The 24,001-nt window shown below is 46.1% G+C and overlaps 1 protein-coding gene across 1 annotated transcript; it reads right to left on the reverse strand.

Annotated features, from left to right (window-relative positions):
* Nucleotides 1-1,953: 1,953 nt before the first annotated feature.
* ddx20 (DEAD (Asp-Glu-Ala-Asp) box polypeptide 20) lies at nucleotides 1,954-17,763 on the reverse strand. Its single transcript, XM_035383477.1, has 11 exons — nucleotides 17,560-17,763; nucleotides 15,543-15,637; nucleotides 15,150-15,318; nucleotides 13,577-13,691; nucleotides 10,735-10,877; nucleotides 9,859-9,997; nucleotides 8,871-8,929; nucleotides 8,237-8,319; nucleotides 6,606-6,711; nucleotides 4,170-4,271; nucleotides 1,954-3,874 (listed from the first exon to the last, which is right to left on the reverse strand). The coding sequence occupies exons 1-11, from the start codon at nucleotides 17,753-17,755 to the stop codon at nucleotides 2,478-2,480; spliced, it is 2,604 nt and encodes an 867-aa protein (XP_035239368.1). The 5' UTR covers nucleotides 17,756-17,763; the 3' UTR covers nucleotides 1,954-2,477.
* Between the last annotated feature and the right edge of the window lie 6,238 nt (nucleotides 17,764-24,001).

Here is a 24,001-nt window from a genome sequence, read left to right on the forward strand (position 1 = left end):
ATCTTCATCTTCTTCTTCTTTCTAAAAATGTGGCCTGGCCTCCCCATCACAAGCATCAAAGCAAATGTGATTTTGGAAATTTCAAATCCACTGACAGCCTAATCTAGGCAGACAATCTATGGGTCTCACCTCCTCAGAAGAGACAAAGGACATCCTGTTGGTGGTCAGAGACCCTGCATGCGTACACGCCTAACATTGCCCTTTACTTTAAGTTTGAATGCAATCTTTGGGTAGGCCAGTCCTTGCCATAAATTAGTCTGACCCCCCTTCCCTTCTCTCCTACACCTTAACTCAGCATCACCCAATCAGGGCAAACATCCTCAAGCTATGCTGGGTAAGGTATTTAAGATTGTTGTATTGTGTTGCGGTTGGTTTTGGAGCCTTGGAGAAGAGTTTTTCTCTTTTTATTTTCCTTGGTTGTGTGTTTTTAGCTGGTTTCCTGTCTATAGAGCTTGTTTTCACTTGTTGGTTGATTCCACCTGTCCACCGTAACCTCCGCTCCCTCTCACCCTCTTCTCTTGCTCCCAGAGTGACTGCTTCCCTCCCCACTCTTCAATCATTCTCCAAGCTCCCCACTAACTCTGCATCCTCCACCCTAACCTCATCTCTCTCCTCAGCACTCGACTCTCTCTGTCCTCTTGTCCCTAGGCCAGCACGCTCATCCCCTCCCAGTCCATGGATGTCTGACACCCTACGCACCTCCAGAGCCAGCCTCCACGCTGCTGAGAGGAAGTGGGGGAAATCCAGGGTCCCATCCGACCTTTCAGTCTCTCCTGAGTGTTTTCTTCTGCTGTCACTGAACCAAAATTCATAACTCCATTTCTAACCCTCGTCAATGTTATCTATGCAGGCGACACAAGCCAGAGGCACATCCGCATCTGCTATGATAGACCAGCGATCCGTATAGAGCTACTGGCAGAGCACTCGGTCTCCTTCTGTGCATAACTTGGCACAGACGAAAGATTAAAACATTATTTTGGAGTCAGATAACGTCAAATGAACGTTATCCCACGTCTGTAAGTGGGTTTAACATTCTGATTGTTATCTCCCAAGTTAAGTATTTTGCTGTTTTGCCAATAGAATAGATGAATATAAATGTTTATCACTATAAATGTCACATTTTTAATTGTTATTTCACTGTAGCAGTTGAGTAAACATGATTCATCATCCATCTGAATAGAAAATTCACAACTTGAGGATTTCTGCAATTTTGTTTACTTTTGTGTGAACCTTATGTATTTTGCTCTTTTTCAAGTGAAATTCCTTTTTCAACTTCAAATACATTTTATTTATTTTACCATGGCTGTAGAAATGAATGATTTCTCATCCATTTGAATAGAAAAATGAGATTTAAGATTCTTGCCTTTTTGTTCCCACATTCGGGATGTATACTTTATCATAAATGTCTGAACACACTTTCACCTATTTCACAATTCATCCATGCTTGTTGAATAACCATGATTTCTCATCCATTTGTATAGAAAACACACTTCAGGATTTCTACATTTTCATTTACACCATTTTCGATGAACAACTACGGTCTAGAGTATTTTGCTGTTTTTCCAGTGAAACCAATTTTATCATAATAAATATAATATAAATGTATTTCATATATTTTGATTCTTTTATTTCACCATGATTAAAGATGATTCCTTATCCATCCAAACTGTGTGCATTCACATTAGCATGGCTGCAAGCTCTCATTTGGCAAAGAGAAAGGGATTGTTTGGGCAGAATTTAAGGTGTAGTTGTGCTGATGGGGTTTACTCATTGTTTCAATTCCCAGAACGTGACCCAAGAACACTAGATTATTTTGCTCTGGTCATAATAGCGCAAATAGGGTTTTAGACTCTCACTGAGTTTTTCATGTTGGAAATGATCCAGTCCAGAGCAGTTAAATGATTTTTAAAAAAAGAAAAGAATATTCTTCACATATGGGCTGGGATGCAGTAGGACTGTTATCATCAGATTTTATTAACTTAAGTCCTCTAGGAGATTACAGTTAATCAGAGTGCGCCACCACCAATGTCAACTCATTCTACGCCACACTCCTCCATCACTGCTACGACACATGTATTCAAGGGCGTCCAATCACTTTTAACGACATTTGGAGGTGCTGCTGCAGCGTTACTTTAAAAGTCCAAGTTTATCTTCTCCGCTGAACTTTTTCACCAAAACTTTTAATCAGTTATTCAGCTTGACAGATATCAATGAAATTAAACACGGGGAATTTTTCAAAAGCAGAGCCTAAGCAGTCTCCCAGCGGGTAAGACTCGCTGAAGCACCAGTTAAGCTGACAGATGAGACGGCCAGCGACTCTCAGTCCCGTTTCTCATCTTCCTGTCTGTAACGGCTCATCACAAACAGCCAATCTTCCGGAAGGCCCCGGGAGAGGGGAGGAGTGGCAGGTGAGCCCCTGCCTCGCAGCTCCGCGTACCCCAGCCCTCGGACGGCACGCCCCTGGGGCGGACCCGCGGTCAGCGCCGGAGCAGCTCCTCCATGTAAACGGCGTTCATGCGGTAAGCGGCCATCCAGCTGTGGGCGCTGTGGTGCCCCTGGTGGCAGGCCTGGGGCATGGCGGCCAGGTAAAGGTCCCAGGCTCGGCGGCAGGCCTGCCAGTACTCCCTGTGGCCCCGCTCGGCCTCGGGCCCGCCCTCGGCCCCGGCCGCACCCCCAGCCCCGGCCCCGCCCCCGCCGGACTCGCGCTGCGCTCTGCGCTCGGCTGCCCCGCTCCGCGGCTCCACAGGGGCGGCGCTGCTGCCTCTCGGCCTCTTCACGGCCTGCGAGGCCTTCTGAGCCTGAGGAGACGGTCGGTGTTTGGGGCGAGCGTGAGGCTGGGGCGGGGGCTGAGGGGTAGGTTTGGGGAGGATCTGAGCGCATCTGGTGGCCTGTCCCGCTGAGGGCTGCTCGGTCGGGCCGGGTACCGAGGAGCTGCTGGTCTGGCTCGGGCTCCTCTCTCTGTGCTCGATGCGTCGGGTCTTATCTGCACGGCCAGGCACCTTCGGGTCTCCCACCCCACCACTGCCTGCAGCCGTGTCTGAGCTGGCATATGCTTCTGACAGGGCGGAACTTTGGGACCGTGACCTGGAGGGGGAGGGGCTTTGGGACCGTGACCTAGAGGGGGAGGGGCTTTGGGACCGTGACCTAGAGGGGGCGGGGCTTTGGGACCGTGACCTGGAGGGGGAGGGGCTTTGGGACCGTGACCTAGAGGGGGCGGGGTTTTGGGACCGTGACCTAGACGGAGCGATGATTTGGGACCGTGACCTAGACGGGGCGATGATTTGGGACCGTGACCTAGACGGGGCGGGGCTGGAATGCCTCCCTGCGGGACAGCCGTCCTGCGATTGGACGATTTCCCTGCTCTCCAGCACGCACAGCTGGTCATCTCCCCTAGGGCCAGTGAACTGACGGATTATCTCCACCGACCGCCCCGGGCCCTCGGTCATGAACCTCTCGTAATCCGTCACCAGGTCCTCGAAGGACGCGACCACGGAAGCTCTGGGCTTAAAGGAGGGCAGGGGAGGGATTTTCGGCAGGGCCTCCTGAAGCTCCCTCCGAGTCTGGTCCCGAGGGGCTTCGGGGACAGGCGTGGCCTTTAGCACGGGGGCGGCTTTTTTGGGCTTGCTCTCCGTCCCCTCGTTTGCCCCCGGCCCCACGTGGGAGCTGTTCATGGGCCTCTTGGACGCCGACCTTTCTGGAACGTTCTCTGGCGTTCCCGCGTTTTCGGCCCAGGACGCCTTCGGCTCAGAAGCGGTTTTCGGCCTCCTCTTCTTGTCCGGCCTCGGGGAGACCTCGAAAGCAGGTTCAGCCTTGAGGTTCTCCATGGTGACGCCCCAGTCGGACGACTCCTCCATCAGCTCCGGAGGGACGGGATCTGTGAGAAGCACTCAATTCATGAACAACGGGACAATACCAGAACGCGGCGTTTACTCTCAGCCTTAGCGCTGCAGAGTGTGCAGGGGGCATCGGCCACGACCTGCGACTCTCCGAGGGCAAGAATGAACCTCACGGCCAAACACCCACATACACGCACTCTCACGTGGAACTGGAATCAGCAGGTGAGACGCGGTGCGGGATGAAGGAAACCAATTACCGCAGATGAGGAGAGACGTTAATACAGAGGAAAAATAACACCCATTTTACTAATCCATCAAGGCGCAGTGGCGTACCTGGCAAAGGGTACAGGCTCAGGCTGCACTTCTGAGCTATGGCCATCATTTTGTTCTCCTCCTCCCCATGGCAACAGTAGGTTACTGCTATCCCGTGAGTGCCTGGAACAAAAAGAACAGGCTGTGTGAACAAAGGGACACAGGGACCCACACAACCGCTCCAGGGTTCCCACTCATTTTAGGAAATCATTTTCCAGGACTTTAAGGACAATTTCCATGACTTAGACTTACAGACTTGCAGATGGGGGGGGGGGCAATGTGCAAGTACCATAACAATTCAAAAACATTTGAAATCATCTTAGCTGTACAGCATTTTTTTTTACAGGTGCCTAAGACTTTTGCACAGTACTGTATATACACACGAATGCATGCTAATAATGTAAGACCTGTAGTGTTTAATCACTCATTCACAGCCACAGGCCCAGGGGACTTCCAGTGCCCAACTCTCTCCTCTCCAGAGGGACAGGAGACTGGACCAAGTGTCAGGAAGAAAAGCAGGCAAACACCTGAAGGAGAGGTTATTCTTTAAGTTACCCTTCTACAAGTTCAGAGCAAAACTCCATAGATCTGAGGGTTGGGTGGGGGGGGCGAGGATCTGAACAAAAGACTCCCAGCATACAAAGCGGCGTCGTCATGGCAACGTGCAGAAGGCTCCCCTTACCCTGGCTTCCTCGCACACGAGTGAGCTCTTCAGCCTGACCTTCAGGGCCGAACCTCCAATTAATCAGCTCAGACTGGAACCTGTCTGCATTCAACTATGGCTCCACTTATAATCACTTAACCTTGAGGTTGTTTTCTTACAGTTGCAGCATTTCCATCATTTCACATGAAGTGTATTTCACCACCAGGTAAGCCAGTACCATGAGCTTTTCCAGACACAAGCATACTAAACACCAACCATACAGTTTTGATCACACAGACAGTGCTGTTCCATGGTGTTTTTTAGATAAATCATGTTGGCCAAGCATTTGGCATATACACTCTAATTTCCTTGGACTTAATGTCAAATGTTATGATAGAGGAAGGCCCCGAGCACGCTCAGTACAGCTGTAATGCCCCGAGCACGCTCAGTACAGCTGTAATGTCCCGAGCACGCTCAGTACGGCTGGAAGGCCCCGAGCACGCTCAGTACAGCTGTAAGGCCCCGAGCACGCTCAGTACGGCTGAAAGGCCCCGAGCACGCTCAGTACAGCTGTAAGGCCCCGAGCACGCTCAGTACGGCTGTAAGGCCCCGAGCACGCTCAGTACGGCTGAAAGGCCTCGAGCACGCTCAGTATGGCTGAAAGGTCCCGAGCACGCTCAGTACAGCTGTAAGGCCCCGAGCACGCTCAGTACAGCTGTAAGGCCCCGAGCACGCTCAGTACAGCTGTAAGGCCCCGAGCACGCTCAGTACGGCTGAAAGGCCTCGAGCACGCTCAGTATGGCTGAAAGGTCCCGAGCACGCTCAGTATGGCTGAAAGGTCCCGAGCACGCTCAGTACGCTCAGTACGGTGGAAAGGTCCCGAGCACGCTCAGTACGCTCAGTACGGCAGAAAGGTCCCGAGCACGCTCAGTACGCTCAGTACAGCTGTAAGGCCCCGAGCACGCTCAGTACGCTCAGTACGGCTGAAAGGCCCCGAGCACGCTCAGTACGCTCAGTACGGCTGAAAGGCCCCGAGCACGCTCAGTACGCTCAGTACAGCTGTAAGGCCCTGAGCACGCTCAGTACGCTCAGTACGGCAGAAAGGTCCCGAGCACGCTCAGTACGCTCAGTACAGCTGAAAGGCCCCGAGCACGCTCAGTACGCTCAGTACGGCTGAAAGGCCCTGAGCACGCTCAGTACGCTCAGTACGGCAGAAAGGTCCCGAGCACGCTCAGTACGCTCAGTACGGCTGTAAGGTCCCGAGCACGCTCAGCACGCTCAGTACGGTGGAAAGGTCCCGAGCACGCTCAGTACGCTCAGTACGGCTGAAAGGCCCCGAGCACGCTCAGTACGCTCAGTATGGCTGAAAGGCCCCGAGCACGCTCAGTACACTCAGTACGGCAGAAAGGCCCCGAGCACGCTCAGTACGCTCAGTATGGCTGAAAGGTCCCGAGCACGCTCAGTACGCTCAGTACGGCAGAAAGGCCCCGAGCACGCTCAGTACGCTCAGTACGGCTGTAAGGCCCCGAGCACGCTCAGTACGCTCAGTACGGCTGTAAGGTCCCGAGCACGCTCAGTACGCTCAGTACGGCTGTAAGGTCCCGAGCACGCTCAGCACGCTCAGTACGGTGGAAAGGTCCCGAGCACGCTCAGTACGCTCAGTACGGCTGTAAGGTCCCGAGCACGCTCAGCACGCTCAGTACGGTGGAAAGGTCCCGAGCACGCTCAGTACGCTCAGTACACTCAGTACGGCTGAAAGGCCCCGAGCACGCTCAGTACGCTCAGCACGCTCAGTACGGTGGAAAGGTAATCACCGAAGCGGCCGGCGCGGCCGATGCGGTGCATGTAGGTCTCCCAGTCCACTGGGACGTCCAGGTTGATGACCAGATTGACCTTGTCTGCGTCGATTCCTCTGGAGGTCTGGGAGGGAGGGAGGGAAAGAGAGAAAAAAAGAAAAAAAGGGGGAGAAGATGGATACAGTGTTTCAGTTACATTTTGACTTGGCTCTTGAATGAAGCAGACAAATAACAATAACAACATTATCCATTAGGCCAACTCACATCTCGCCTAAAGTTAGTATTGCAGCATCTGGCAAAGTAACTGTAGTAACACTTTCTATGCATGGTTTATCGTAAGAGCTGTACTTCGTTTGGATTGTGTGCGGCTGCGTTTCGTTTGGCTTGTGTGCGGCTGCGTTTCGTTGGGCTTGTGTGCGGCTGCGTTTCGTTCGGCTTGTGTGCGGCTGCGTTTCGTTGGGCTTGTGTGCGGCTGCGTTTCGTTCGGCTTGTGTGCGGCTGCGTTTCGTTTGGCTTGTGTGCGGCTACGTTTCACTGAGGACACCGGGACCATCGCAGAGCAGTCTTTCTAAAAATATTCAGGACTATATTGCGATTATTCGCATCTATCGCCCAGTTCAGTCCACTGCCACCGTCTACAGACCGCTGTCCTGCAGTCTGCAGACCCTGGGAACATCATCACAACTGCTCTCATTAACTTTTTGATAAATGTGTTTATTAAATCACCAGGTGTAGCCTTTGAGTTACCTTTTCAGTTAAAGGAGGTTATTTTGGATAGAAGAGCAGGCTGCAATGATACGCAGCGATAAGCCCAATTACCTACTTAGAAACACCAAAGAGGGCCTGGAGCTGTGGAAGGCTCTGGTGTTTTCACTGCTGTATTGGAGTGTAGCACAGTGGGTAAGGAACTGGGCTTGTAACCAAAAGGTCGCAGGTTCGATTCCCGGGTAGGGCACTGCCGTTGTACCCTTGAGCAAGGTACTTAACCGTAATTGCTTCAGTATATATCCAGCTATGTAAAAATGCTATGTAAAAAAAGTTGTGTAAGTCGCTCTGATAAGAGCATCTGCTAAATGCCTGTAATGTAATGTAGGCATATCTTATGGCTATTTTCGGGTTTATCTTGTTGCTATGACGGAATACAAATTTTAAGAAAGAATATTTCTATGAATGCCCAGATAGACAATATTGTCCATTATGTCATGGGTGGGGGGTGTCGTTGCGGATGGGACTGCAGGGAGTGGGTGATTGTTAAATGAACAGCCAGCGTAACAACGGTGGTGCTGCGAATGTTCGGCATAGTTGTCCTGTATCGTCTACTAATGAAACTAGAACACAGAGTTTCTGTTTTCTTTTCAACTCATAGTTTGGTTGCAGGAGAAATGAATGACTGAGTTGAACAATCTAGGCACACCGGCGTGCCGATCACTAGGGAGATTGCGCGAAGGGGTTAAAGCGACGTTTATTAATCACGTCAACGCAACACAGTAAGAAATATGAAGGTCAAAGAATGGCTTGAAAGAATGCTGCAGCAACACATCGTGAAAAAAGCAGATTTAGAGCAGTTAAATCCACGCCACACGCGCAAGCGGGAGCCAGCTAGCCTTTTAGCCCGCTGACCCACGGCCCCGCAGAACGACGCTGCTCACCAGGTCAGTAGAGATGAGCACCCTGCACTGGTACTGCTTCAGTTTGGACATGGCTTCCAGGCGCTGGTCCTGACTCAAACCACCTGAAGGAAGAGCCACACATGAGAGGCTGCACTGTACATCACACTGAACAAGAGACTGCACCCATGAAACTAATCACACAATATAAACACTGTACCCATCATACTATTAACACAATATAAACACTGCACCCATGATCCTAATCACACAAACTATAAAACACTGTACCCATGATACTAATCACACAATACAAAATATTGCCAATGATATCACAATGGTCAGATATTCACAATTGTCTGAAGGTACACAAAAGCAGCGCCGAAAGTTCCAGAACAAAGATGATGGATGACCAAACAAAGTTAGACTGGGAAAACGTATACCTGAGTGTGTACCTGAAAGTGAAGGAAACCTTTGACAGAAATCGAAGTAGCTTTTTTCAACGGATGTCGTGTGTACAACTGAAATCAAAATGTCTGGACTCTGGAGCATTTATGGGGGCAGATAAAGCGTTTTCAACACACACTGCAACACCACACAGATGTCTGTGCTTACAAATCGCTCATATTAACTGCCCCCCCCCCCTCCCTGCCCCTGCCCCCCACCCCCCTCTCACCGGATATGCAGGCAGCAGGCAGGCCCCGGGCGGTGAGGACTCCGGCCAGGTGCTGGGCCCTGTGGGACACAAGGGCTCATCAGACAGGAGAGAGCTGAAGAGCCCTCAAATCAACCCCCCCCCCCCCTTCTGCCCTGTTTCCCAGAAACCCCGCCGCTCTGTCGGAAACATGCAACCCGGCCACTGTTAATTATACAAGCAAGCGATCAAAGGCAGCTTTTAAAACCCCATTTTCTACAGAAGACCACGTCATTCCAGTAAAATATGCAGCCAAACAAGACGAGGATAGAAATACCGTTTTAGCAAAAAGAAAACAACCTCTCCCAGATCAATAGATACTCACTCTGTGCTTATGCAAAGTGGCATGTTTGTTTATGTTTTTGTTTTTTTTGGTCATCTTAGATTCAAGGAACGCCTTCTGCAGCTTCAACCCAGCAGCCGGGACACTGCGTGGCACCCATGAGCAAGGTATTTATCAAGCACTACTTCTGTTAATACCACAGCTGTATAAACGGATAATGTGTTTTTTTTTAAATCCCATGTTAAATCCCCCTTGGGCATGAGCATCTCCTTAGAAAATGAAAACTAAGAAAATCAACAGCAGATTAAAGAGTGCCGTCCACATCATATTCTATGGCTGCACAGTACAGAAGCTGTACGACCTCTCTGTTGACTGGCTGTCTTATCAGCACCAAAGAGATATCTGTGGTGGTTTTTTTTTTCCAGAAGAATTTCACGTGGTCTCTGACAGTTTGGTTGTTTCCTATTGCATCAGGTATGATTAAATAAAATTTTAAAAGAAAGATCGCCTATACGCCTATGGCAGCGGGTCTTATTACGCTAAAAAAAACGCGATTCGATATTTTGTGCAGGCCTAGCGTATAAAAAATGGATAAGCAGTCTGAATATCTCTGGAAAGATCAGAGGGCCTCGGACTGCAGGGGTCAGCCCATCGGCCAGCGCGCTCGGGCAAGCCCACGGCACGTACCGGCTGTGCAGATTAGAGAAGACCAGCGCCTGGTTGAAGGGAACCTTGCTGAAGAGCTCAAAAAGCTGCTGGACCTTCTCCTCAAAGATCTTGTGGGGCAGCGGGTGGGACTTGACCACTCTGTAGTACTGCTTCAGGCCTGAAACGAGAGGGGGGAGGGGGGGGTCAGGGGGGCTGAGTGATGTGCTGCTCTCTCCTCATGGGTACCAGTGACGACAGCCGCAGCGAGATCAACACGGCGTTCCTCTGGAAACGAAGCGACGCCGCTCCACTCCAGAGCTGACTGCGCGGCGGCTAACGGCCCACTGACGCACGCGCGCGCCCTCACGTCCAGCGCGGACAAGCCCCATAATCCACCAGCGTGAGCGATGCACAGGCCCTCGTTTTAAACCCATCCTTCGTCCCCTGCATGTCAGTACGGCGCGGCGGAGACGTGCTTCATTAAACCGCACTTTACTCTCCATCGTGCACACGGTTTACCCCTCAGTCCAAGAGAACTCGCAGCGCAACCATACATGCTAGTACAGCCAGTGTTCGCCTAGTTAACAAAATGCTACCTCCTCCAGGGGCCAGACCAACATTTCCACATTGTTCCATGGCAAAATAAATGAAAATCTTGCAATCCTGTCCATCTTTACCGGTAGGCTACTTTGTAGGTAAGCAACATTTTTCTTTTGAAGCCTTTTAAAATGATTGAGCAATGGGTGAATTATCCCTTTAAGAATAAGCTACAGTGGGCCCTCTCCACTTCACTCCCCGGTTAGTGTTTTGGGTAGATCATGGCACATCCCTCATATGACCATAACAACCGGCGGAAGCTGCCGATTCCTCTTTCCGCGAAGCGGGGGCGGAAGGTGGGGGGCGGGGAGGACCCACCTATCAGGCCAGGATCAGTGGGGTTCAGCCTGACGAAAGTGGGGTCCCTCATGTAGCGCGTCAGGTGCTGGGCCATGGACTCGGGGTAGGTGGCAGAGAGGGCGAGCATCTGCTTGTTCACGGGCAAGGAGGAGTAGATCCAGCTGGAGCAGGGAAGACAGAGAAAGACTGAGACTGTAAACACAGCACCTGTATTCAGCAGGGGAGACAGAGAGAGACACTGAGACTGTATACACAGCACCTGTATTCAGCAGGGGAGACAGAGAGAGACACTGAGACTGTGAACACCACCTATATTCAGCAGGGGAGACAGAGACACTGAGACTGTGAACACAGCACCTGTATTCAGCAGGGAAGACAGAGAGACACTGAGACAGCAGGTCAGAGAGCTGTTAACACAGCGAGCAGAGGATTCACAGCAGCTGGAGCACAGTGGGAAAGCACACCAGGGTACTAGCTATCGGAGGCCAAGCAAACTTCATATGACAAATGTTCCATTTCTAAGTATTTAATTAATGTTGTTTGTGGAAATCCGGCATCATCACCTTCATGTGAAGCTCGCCCGAGCCTTATGGAAGAACAGACAGAGCTCGGAGAGGCTGCTTTCACAAACAATCCATTTTGCACATTCCAAAATGAAGTCTCTGCTGTTAAATTTATTAAGCGATTTATTAACCTTTGTTTAACCCAGAAGGTCAGCTGACGGCTCATTTACAGTGAAGAAACTATAAACTGGGGAAATAGTGCAGAAAATTAGGGAAACAAGGAAAGCAAGACTATTCACCAGCACCGCAATTACTTTTCACAGTAATTGCACACATCATTTTCACCATCTGTGCTAGCAATGAGAAATATAAAATTAGTCCAATTGAAAAGAGATAAGTGCTAATTTAATTTCAAGCTTTTTCAAATGTGAAATGATTTTTCCAATGCAATTTTTTTTTTTTTAACCATAAAAACCATTAACGTAAACCCCAGTAATTGGTTTTTGACACTTTAAAATAAAGTTCTAAATAATTAAAAGCAGCTGGATGATGTCAAAGAGAGAGAGAGAGCACTCGGCTCTAAAATGTAAGGTTAACATATCTTTCAGAGGGATCTCAGGCCATAAGGATAGGCCTGAGACACACAGGCATCCCAGTGACACACAGAAGCTGGGAAATGAGGCGGATGGGAAAAGGGCTGTTTTAGCACAGCGGCAGAAAAACAGCATCTCCCCCACAGATTCCCCATCAGTGCACCGCGGCATTCGTTTCCCTACTGGGACCTGAGGAAACACTGCCCCCTACTGGCTCAACAATGAGTTCAGACCGGTACTTAAATGAAAGGCAATCAGGGGATGGCCGTAGACCCCTGTTACTCATATCACAGCCCTCGAAGTCCAGAAACTGCTGGTTTTCCACCCTCCCTTTACCTGGGAGTCAGGTGTGAAGACTGAGTCTGGCCAATCAGTAGCACTAATTGTTCAGTTAATTACCTGTGGGAAAAGAAAACCAGTTCAATCTTGGTTTCATCAGACCAGAGAATCTTGTTTCTCATGGTCTGAGAGTCCTTTAGGTGCCTTTTGGCAAACTCCAAGCGGACTGTCACGTGCCTTTCACTGAGGAGTGGCTTCCGCCTGGCCACTCTACCATAAATACCTGATTGGTGGAGTGCTGGTTGCGAACTCTGGAGCTCTGTCAGAGTGACCATTGGGTTCTTGGTCACCTCCCTGACCAAGGCCCTTCTCCCCTGATTGCTCAGTTTTGCCGGGCGGCCAGTTCTAGGAAGAGTACTGGTGGTTCCAAACTTCTTCCATTTAAAATTGATGGAGGTCACTGTGTTCTTCAGGACCTTCAATGCTGCAGAAATTTTTTGTACCCTTCCCCAGATCTGTACCAACACAATCCTGTCTCAGAGGTCTACGGAAAATTCCCTTGACTTCATGGCTTGGTTTTTTCTGACATGCACTGTTAAATGAGGGACCTTATATATTCGCTGGTGTGTGCCTTTCCAAATCATGTCCAATCAACTGAATTTACCACAGGTGGACTTCAATCAAGTTGTAGAAACATCTCAAGTATGACCAATGGAAACAGGATGCACCTGAGCTCAATTTTGAGTGTCGTAGCAAAGGGTCTGAATACTTCTGTAAATGTGATATTTCAGTTTTTTATTTTTAATAAATTTGCAAAAATTTCTAAAAACCTGTTTTCGCTTTGTCATTATGGGGCATTGTGTGTAGATTGATGAGAATAAAAATGAATTTAATCAATTTTAGACTAAAGCTGTAACGTCACAAAATGTTGAAAAAGTGAAGGGGTCTGAATACTTTCCGAAGGCACTGTAACTGCTAAATTAAAGCAGTTGATGATACAGTTAACTCACCTCAGCTGGTTTCCTGGGTCTGAACTGGTTGCTGATTTTAAGGTGAAAGCAAAAGCCAGCAGACCCTGCGGCCCGCCAGGACCAGGAATGCAGATCACGGCCATAACGGTCATGTGAAGGGGTTTGAATGCAGCCCACAGACTCTTTAAATAAGACACTGAACAGCCGCGTTCTCCTGTCCCTCAGCTGCTCAAACTACAGGAGGTTCTGTGTAGCAGCAGGACCGTCCAGGGCTGTTACACTACATATAATCAACAGTCAAAATACTGTCCCAGGTCAAATCTCCTTTATAAATTTTTTTTTTATAAAAGATGCATTAGACAAGGGGGATGGGTTCAATGGTAAGAATACAAAGCTGGGTACCTGGTTAGGCAGTAGAATAAGTGGTACAGTTAATGTACCAGGCGTAAAGGAAGGAAGAAAAAGGCAGACATTGATGATGTAATGATCTGTGAAGCTTCAGAGTGGTGCTCACTTGATTTGGTCCTGGAAGCTGCCCTCCTCCAGGAGCTTGTCAGCCTCGTCCAACACAAACAGGCGGATGCCGGCTGTCGACAGGAAGCCCAGCTCAATCAGCTGCTTGATGCGTCCTTCAGTCAGGAGAAACAGAGACGCGTTGGGTCAAAACCTGGCAAACTGCCCTAATCTCTGCAGTATGCACACCCTATCTTTCACACCAAACTACATCCTGGAAACCCCACCTCTCATTAATAAAATGCATTTTAACTGAGGTCTGTTCCATTTACAGACATGCATTTATCAATTTTGACAGCAAATGAGATATTCCGACAGTATTCCTTTCGGCTGTAAATCAAATGCTTTATAGATAAAATTTCAACGGAAAAAACAATTTACTTTTCGGAGATGTGGCAAGAACACTAACCCTCTTGCATTATCAATTTGTCTTTGCATCACAAAGAAAAAGAGCACCTTGAAGGACATTCAGTAACACTGTTATTGTGCTTTGTACTTTACACTGAGGTATAAATTTGTGGAGGCATTCCATTTTATATAAAACTCCTAAATGTCCAACTTGTGATGAATGGCAACAAAGAAAACTTTGTTATTAAAACTCAATTAAAACACAATGCATATCTCAATGAATTACAAGTCAGTAGTTTAAGTCATTGGCTTATTAATCATACACTCTTCAGATTTAAACCAGTTTTGTGCCAGTGACAAATCACTGCTTCCAACTGAGCTCGGCTCTTCAAAGCACAAACGTCCTGTTTGCACGTACGATCTTACCCGTGTGTATGACACTTTTTAGCTGTTCTTAATCTCTTAAATGATATCTGTAAATGAGTTATCTTCCTTTTAAATATTTGAATGCTGCAGGTCCCCCCCCCCCATTGTAACTGAAAATGTCACCTAAATGGCAACATAATGGACAGAGTGTCTCCAATAGCAGACAGATTATTAATAGACATGATTATTAATGTGTGTGTGTACTGTAATCTAAATCTGATGAAAAACATGTTTTCAATGAACAAAAATGCCAAGTTACTCACACATACACAGCTCTATCTATAAGTCATTCTTTCAAATCTGGGCCTGCCATTAAAATATTGATATCAAAATTGTGCCAAGTTACATGAAACACTATTGCCTTATATATCTTAGCTCAGGCAAATTAAACAAGCTGTATTCCAAAGCAATGCTACGTAATGTTTGTAATGTCTGTATGGAATCTACCTTTCGCTAATTTCCATTTATGTCCCCTAGTTGTACTAACAGAACTCAACCTGAAGAATCTCTTGTGGTTAACTTTGTGATCCCCTTTATGAATTTAAAAGCTCCCATCACATCACCTGAGTCTACGTTTACTAAGCTTGAAGAGGTTAAGCATCTTAAGTCTTTCCTCATAGCTTTTATCTTTCATACCAGGGATCAATTCGGTCACTCTTCTTTGAACTTTTTACAGACTCTCTATATCTTTCTTGTAGTACAGCCCCCAGAACTGCACACTATAGCCTACTCTAAGTGTGGTCTAAGACAGCCCTGGCCTACCGCACACGATTTTACCCGTCCACAGGATGCGTACTGACCTGGAGATCCAACAGCAACATGACACTTCTTCAGGCGCATTTTGTCCTGGCTCACAGGGGTACCCCCGATGAACACGTGACACTCCAAGCCTTCCATCGCACTGCCAATTGCCATGACGACAGAGTGGATCTGGACCGCTATCTCTCTGGTGGGTGCCAGGACCAGAACCTGATACAGCAGACACAGGCCATCAACACAGAACGTGCGATGATATTTTCCCTCTTGGACAAGCAGAAACCCTCACACTGGGGCAAATTCATGTTACAGGTTGTAGACAACACTTTATTGGTCAACATGTGATTATGTTTATATTACCAGAATTACTCATTAGCTTGACACACTTTAATTAGCTTCCAAACAAAGACACCACTTGAACCATACTGAAAACTCACCTGTGTTGTCATATTCTCTATGATCAACGAGTCCAGAGCGATAGTGGCAAAAACGCAGGTCTTCCCCGTGCCAGACTTGGCTTGGATAATAAGATCTGAAAGTTAAGACAGGTGGTCGTTTCACACAATAGCTTTGGTTGCTTGTGTATTCAATAGGATTTTTGCTATTTAATTGAGCAATCAAATCATTTTTCAGGCTTTCCTTTCATTTGAATTCCTCTTAAGTCGCTCCGTATAACAACGCTGAACGTAAATGTGAATGTTAGCCTAATTGAGAGACTGTAACTGCATCTGGTGGAACATCTCACATTAAGATGCAAAAACCTCATCTGAGCAAGCCACTATTGTCGGTATTATTGCATTGCTAAACTTGATATTTAGCCATAGGTTAGTCACAGGTTTCAGAATAGGCTTTCCAGCCACCTACACAAACATACAGAAATAATAGCTCACTTGCAGAGTAAACCTTACAAAGAATACTCGCGTTCCACATTTGTCCAGCCAACCTCACAAATCTTAGCGAAGTTAATCTGATGAGGGCAGAAATAGTGTCACCTTTAGTAAGAGATCTCTGTTCTACAACCACAGAGTAACTTAGTGACAGGTGTGGATGGCCACCCTCAGTTTTAGACCACTGCATGTTGTTCACTGCTGTTGTCAGCAGGTTTATCTAAAAGGTTGCCTCCAAGGGCGATCAGTTTTAGACCAGTGCACGAGATTGCTACACAGCTGTTATCAGTTTCAGTTAAACAGCTAGATGGTTAGCTGTGTTTAACGTTACGTAAGGCTACTTTCTGCACAAATTGAATCGTGGCTAACACTGTCGTAAAAATGTATCCCGAACGTGAAGAATGCCTTGTTTACATTTTAACGGGGTGCTGCACTATATGGTTTAAAACATTCCTCGCTCTTACCTCCTGAGCTAGGCGACATAGCTCAGGAGGTAAGAGCGGTTGTCGGAGGTAAGAGTGGTTGTCGGAGGTAAGAGTGGTTGTCGGAGGTAAGAGTGGTTGTCGGAGGTAAGAGTGGTTGTCGGAGGTAAAAGTGGTTGTCGGAGGTAAAAGTGGTTGTCGGAGGTAAGAGTGGTTGTCGGAGGTAAGAGCGGTTGTCTGGCAGTCGGAGGGTTGCTGGTTCGATCCTCCGCCCTAGGTGCGTCAAAGTGTCCCTGAGCAAGACACCTAACCCCTAACTGCTCCCAACCAGCAGATCGGTACCTTGCATGGCAGCCTTTTGCCGTTGGTGTGTGTGTGTGAGTGCGTGTGTGTGAATGGGTGAATGAGAGGCAACAATTGTAAAGTGCTTTGGATAAAAGTACAATACAAATACAACCCATTTACCATTATCATCTATAATGGTACTATAAACAGATTGAGCGTGATTGACAAAAGTTTTTTTGGATGCATAGTAGGTTTGATCTAAATGCATTTACATATCCACTAAAGTCTAAACAAGCAGAGGAGGATGTAGCATATACTGCATTGTGGAACTTTTCTAAAGGATAGAATTCTCTTAAAAGAATTCTCACTGACCGAAGAGGGGTATTTGGGGAAAAGGTGCTGTCTATTTGAACAAACAGTTCAGGATTGAAATGAACTGTGAACGGACAGACCGAATAAAGTTTCATAAGCACACTAATATAGCATACTTTCTTAAAATACTAAAAAAAAGTATACTAGGTTCACTTTTGAACAAGTATACACAAAGAATTATACTTAAGTCAGACTACTTGGACTGTATTTAAAGTTAACAAAATATAGCGTTTTCCCCAAAGATTATTTTTTGATGTAATTGTGTCGTCGTGTCTACGCTTGTGGGTTAGACACTCCTCACGGTAAAAAGAAATTTTAAGATAGCGCTTCTGATATTGTTTGTGTCGAAAGTGCCGCGACGCAAAGAGAGATATATTTACTCAGGAGCCACATCGGTCCAGAATGCAAACAGGTAAGGCATTCTTCACGGTCTGGAGAAATTATGACAACGTTAGCCAACTAGTTTGCTAGTGAAACAGCACCCATACCGAGGCCACATCTTCCCAGCGGGATGGCTTTCAGCTGAATTGGAGAAGGTTTCTGGAAGCCAGAAGCAATGAGTCCATTTTGCACTGACTGTGAAAGAAGCAAAGAAGCAAAATCAATCCCTTCAGACAGTAAAACATCATCAGTTCTTCTCCGTGTTTGAATATCGTGCGCTGCCTTCTTCATGGATACCGCCATTTTGGAGGAAAAGGAAATATCGCGATGTTTCGGGATCTCATTGACATGACTTTGTCTATTTCCGGTTGCATTTTGATTCGGCCAATGAACAGTTCAGTGATGCAGCCACCGAGATCTCGATGATCGACATATACAAAAAATGCACACAGCATCCGTTTACCGGATTCATGGATTCGTATGGGAGCAGATCAAAGGCGCATGAAGCATCAACCAATGAACTACATAATCTGTGAGCTATGTGATGTGCTCATGCCTGAGGTCTGCAGCCTGAGGTCTGTGCTGCTAGTTCTGTGCGGCACCAAGAGTCCGTATGATTTCCACATCAAGCTGGTCATCCTCTGCTTCACATGTTCTTATACGTCAATGCCGGGTATATCATTTTAATGAAAAATTAAATAAATAAATAAAAATGGCACTTTGCTGATGTTAAAATTATGAAACAGGTAAATTTGCCCCTGACATGACAGGAGAACGTTTTTTATTTTATTTTGCAGTAGGTGGCAGCAAAAGACAGTTGTTGCTCGAGCAATCAACGTGAAAGTGGCTCAGTTTAGGCCAGTAAATTTGCACATAAGCTTAAATTAAGCTAAATGTAGAAGTCAAGGACAAGCTCAAAAAGATGCATGACCATTGCTTTGCTCGCTAGCTAGAATTTGATATCTAACTACGCAAGCCAGCAAATTTGCCAGGATTTAAATGACAGTGAGAGATTATTAGTTAGCTACATAGCACTGTCGCACAAGAAGGTCCTGAGTTTGTATCCCGGCCTGGGGCTTTCTGTGTGGATTTTTGCATGTTCTCCCCGTGTCCGTGTGGGTTTCCTACAGGTACTCCGGTTTTCTCCCACAGTCCAAAGACATGCAGGCAGGCTAATTGAAGACTAAATTGCCCATAGGTATGAGTGTGAGAGTGTATGGGGAGTGAACAAGCGGCCAAAACCAGACTTCGTTTTTGAAGCTCATTTCCTGGTGTTGTAGTTCCTGGTTGCTCACTAGCGCCACTACGGATGGCTCCAGTATAGGTGTTTTCATATCCGGTTTCCATGTAAGTCTACGGTACAAATGCGATCAAAATACAAAGTCAATAATTTTTTCTCAAAAGAACAAATAGTCATAATAGGTGTATTTTATTGGTCTTATGACTGTCCATGGGTCGATTTCATGATTTATTGCGTCTTTTGGGCACAGTGCCAATATTTGTTCTGGACCAATGAGGTACAGCTTGCGTCACTTCCGGATTACTGCGGAGGACTCAGCTACAGCCCCTGCTACATAGACAGTCTATGGTCACTGGGGTGGGCGGTGGCGCTTCTTGGCCTTGCCATTGCGGCTCCGGCTACGGTCCGCCTGTGCTAAGTCTGAAAATGCAGGCATCCCATTTCGTGGTGATTTCATTATGGCGTGTGCTATTTACAGCTGCTCTAGACGACCATAAAATAATCCTCCTCTTAAGTTTTTCGGTATCCGAGTCATTTTTACTATTTCCTTTAGCCTACTTAACCAAATAATTACTTGGCAGAAAGCGTAATCAGCTTGCTATATTTGGTAGTCCAGTAGTAGCCTGTGCTAAAACAGTTCGCAACTTCGGCTACCAAGCCATTTGACTAGCTAGCTAACCTTAACCGGCAAACATTCAATCTGTCAAACGTGTTTGGCGGCTTGTCAGTCGTGTACATTCCGTAAATGTCTACCTGGGCCATGCTTCACGCATGTGACAAAGCTACTATAATCCCGATTTTGGGATAAACACTTTTTCAGTTTCACGAAGCGAATTAAGAGTTTCAAGGTTCATTTGCTGAATATACAACACACGATGAAATCACACACACAGAATTTAACGAAATTAACCATCTTGGCATTTAGAAAGGAACATGTTTTTAGCATTTAAGAGACCGACAAGCTAGGCATTTAAGACAGTGGTTCTCAGAATCGGTTCTGGGGGCTCCTTGCGTATATTGGCTTTTCTCCATTGGTTTTGATGATTTACAAGAAAAAAATAATAGCCTAATAATAATTAGAAATTCAACGTAGGCTACATTATTTTTCTTCATGCACCAGGTGGAAAACTTGCCGTACAAAGTGCGTTGTCATAGCCTATTTACACGCCTGCAGATCAGTTATTAAAATACTTGGTAGATTTGTTAATCACCGCTGACTGTTAATTTTTGTTCGGTAGAAAGTGATTTGCGAACGATCGGTCAGCTAGCGTCACCCAGCAAGTGAACACCACAAACGGCGATGGAGTAGCTAGTAGTAGCAGGCTCATTATCTGACTGGCGAAAACCTACGACGATAACTTGCTCGGTTAACAGATCTACCAGACAGTTATACGAAAATTTGCCTAGTCAAATCACCAGTAGCCTACACATCTCAGATTGATTGACCATCAGTGTAGTCAATGTTCTTCCCCTGTGGTTCATATTGCTAACGCGTGAGCTAACCACGGACAGCCTACCTAGCTCACTGGCAAGCTGATATGCTAGCTAAGCATATTCGTTTTGCTGAGAAACATAAATTGAAGATAACTGAACATAGCCTAATTGTATTTTTAATGTCATACATAACGTGATTACATGACACAGTACAGTCACGGATGGAAATTAAACTCCGTAAACATCTGATAATATATTTTAAAACATAACGGCAGACAGTCAGCTAGCCTCGTTCAGGTTGAGGGGCTTTTCCGCACCGGACTGTCAATCAAATTGTAAAAATCACAAGACCGCTTAACTCTATGGTTTTGGCTCCAAATCGAGAAAATGGCCGCGCCCGCCATTGAGCTTCAAAACGTGTTTTAGAGACCCACGGAGAGTCAATGGGTGACGTCACAGTAGCTGTGTCCATATTTTTTACAGTCTCTGGGAGTGAATGGTGTGTGTGCTTGCGATAGACTGGTGGCCTGTTCAAGGTGCATTTCTGCCTCTTTCCCAATGCCTGCTGGGATAGACTCCAGCACCCCCACAACCCTGACCAGGATAAACGGGTATAGATAATGGATGGGTATATAACAATAGAACAAGTAATTATTCCACTTGTTGAACTTATTTAACAAAAATTAGGAAAAATGATTATAATGCTGGGATTTGATTCAAATATTTCCTGCACGTATGCACTTGTTGGGCGTGTGTAGCGTGACCAGGATGCAGTAAGATCGGTTGTGCCAATAGTCTTCAGGCATGCTCAGAAGAAAACAAGGAGCCCAGCATCTAGGCATTGACTATAAATGAAAACGCGCTATACAGTTTTTATTTCTGTATTTTTTTACAGGAGAACCTAAGTCTCTTTTTACAGTGAATGGCTTCTTAGTTATTCTCCAAGAAGAGTTTGGTTACTCCAAGGATAATTCTAGATCTTCTGGAGATTTTTAATCCATGAGCACCTTACAACTTTATTTAATTAAGAAAGTATTTCGATTCAAAATCAGGCATGCAGGCAGAGATTTTAATCCGTTACTTCACTGCATAGCTGGCCATCACAGACTGGTCAGTCTTCAGGTCACAGAGACACATTCTCTAACACACATTTTCTAGCTCAGTTAGAAACGGAGCAAAATGAGTCCCTTGCTTTTCTGCATCAGAGCCATCCAGGATTCACACCAGTGACCTGATTGTTCAGTCAGTTGCCCTAGCCAGCTTGTGCACACTCTCCATGTTTTTCTAAAGACAATGTCTGTTAACTGAAATGTACTCACACAACAAATATTATTAAATTCCATGTGTGCTCTGTCTCCAAAATCCATCACTGTTTCTCAATGAAAGGTCATGGAGAAACACCCCAAGCCAAGTGGCTTACTGGAATGTCTCCATCCAGTCCTGCATGACGGGCAGCTGCCAGCGCGTGTGGCCTACCAGGGCTGTGGGTTTCTGGAGCCAGTCACATAGACAGCTGGGAGAAGGGAGAATACAGACAGACAGCTGTCTCTCTGAGGGTTAAGTTGTAGCTCCTCTCCTTCCCAGCAGGGCTTGCAGCATTTCTGCCTCTCTCACACAAGCTGCCTCCACTCTCATTTCTGCCTCTCTCACACAAGCTGCCTCCACTCTCATTTCTGCCTCTCTCACACAAGCTGCCTCCGCTCTCATTTCTGCCTCTCTCACACAACCTGCCTCCGCTCTCATTTCCCTTCCTTCCAGCTGTTCAGCTTTCAACAAGCTAACAGGAAATGTTCCACACAGGATAAAAACACCAGGAAGAAAAATCACTTTTTATAGAAACCCGGCAAAACATGAGGACAATCAACTACTAGCATACTTTTCCATTGTAACGAGGCACATGCTTTCTTACACAGTGTACGGGAGTTTTACCAAAATAGTTTCTTGTTTCTGGCACAATGAGCCATTTTTTGATTCCCAGTATGGAAAATCCCCTTCCGGTTAAACACAATGCTTAGAGAGAATTCAGTTTGAAATATTCATGTTCAATCACCACAACCAAGTTCCACTGTGGCAAACAGCAAGTGATCACTTGGCCTTAAATTACACTAAAAATGAAAACTGAACCTAGTGTTTCCACGAATACACTCTGTGTTCTGAACTGGCCTGGCCAGTTCCAGAACAAAATCACTGTGTGGGTGCATTAGAAATATATGGGGGTTCACTAGTTCCAGAGCAGAAGTAACTGCAGAGATGCTATCTCTGCACAACCTACATCCTTCCAATTCCAATTCTGGTGTCATTTGGACATACTGATCCCTTATTGGACATATGGCTATTATGTGATTATGTACTTTGTCACATTGTATACATGCATACGTGCAAGTTACTGGTATGTTAGTTAACTTAGTAGCCTTGTATGTAGCTTTCTCAGCTATACATTACATTACATTACATTACATTACAGGCATTTGGCAGACGCTCTTATCCAGAGCGACGTACAACAAAGTGTATAACCATAACCAGGAACAAGTATGACGAAACCCCTAGAGAGAAGTACCGGTCCAAGTACAGGGAACAACCGCATAGTTCAACCTGGACCCTGGTGGTTAAACTGATTAACACTAACAACGAGAACGGCAACAACGCAATCTATGGATAAATAAAAATACAAGTATTCGTTAAGACTGGCGCATCAACTAAGTCACCTATTAAACAGCTGCCTAGTTACAACCCTAAGTTTAGTCATTTACAGGGGGGGTAGCTAAGAAGGTAGCTAACAAGGCTCTGTAGCTGGCTTTATCATCTCGCAAGTTAGTTACTAGCTAGCTATTGACCCTTGCTATTAGAAACATTTCTTAACTACCATACACTCTGAAGAAAGGTTGACTCTGAACTCTGTGCACTTGAAGAACCCTTTGCCATTAGAGAAGGTGCTTTGTAAAGGGTGTCATGGAGAATGCCTTTGAAGATGTTTTCATAAAACCTTTATTATGGAGGGTTGTACAAAGACCTACTTTGGCACATAAGTGGGTACCTCCATAGGAAAGAGCTCCTTTTGGTACAAACAAGAACTCTTTTTTGTGAGTGAACTGCATGGATAGTGAATTTGCTTGTGATTTTAAATCTAGCTGTGTGTGCAAGATTTAGCACTAACATTTCTTCAGAACTGATTTATAACTGTTGCAGAGGTGCAGTTGTATTGCAAAGGCTTCAGAAAACAAGTGGACTGAGGGAAATGTATGAGATTTTTCACACAAAAAAAAAATATTTTCTATTGCCTTCAGTTGGTATTCAGCCAAATCAAAGCTGGATTTTATATTTTAAATAAAATGGATAAAATAACACTTTATAATATGGATGAGCACATAGCAATCCATATAATACATTTAATTATTTAAATAATTTCCAAAATATGAAAATCAGTCTATTTTAATACTCTCTCTCTACCTCTTTCTCTCTCTCTCTCCCACTTTTTCCTCTGCCATCTTTTCATAGACAGATCTGTTCTTTACCTCCCACCAAGTCTCACAAAACAGGAAAAAATATTTAATGCAAAAGCCTGCTTTCACAATGTCAAGCAAACAAATATCAGCTGGGATTAAGATTTATTGTTGTTATTATTATTTTTATGTATTTGTTTTATTGATTAGATTTGACTCTCATGTTGACATCAAAGGAGAGCCCTGTTAGCCTCGGGCAAAGTGATTGCTAGTACTGTACCGCTCTCCTCAGGTAAAGAGCTGGTGTAAAACATAATGCTGGGAGCTGGATAATTCCCTGCTGTCAGCACACAGTGCTTCCCTTCTCTCTGCAGCACGGTGTGGAACGACAGGCTGAGCACCAGCGTCCAACGCCGCCGGCCCAAGACGTCCTGT

The sequence above is a fragment of the Anguilla anguilla genome, chromosome 11 (assembly GCF_013347855.1).
Source record: "Anguilla anguilla isolate fAngAng1 chromosome 11, fAngAng1.pri, whole genome shotgun sequence".
Classification (NCBI taxonomy): Eukaryota; Metazoa; Chordata; class Actinopteri; order Anguilliformes; family Anguillidae; genus Anguilla; species Anguilla anguilla.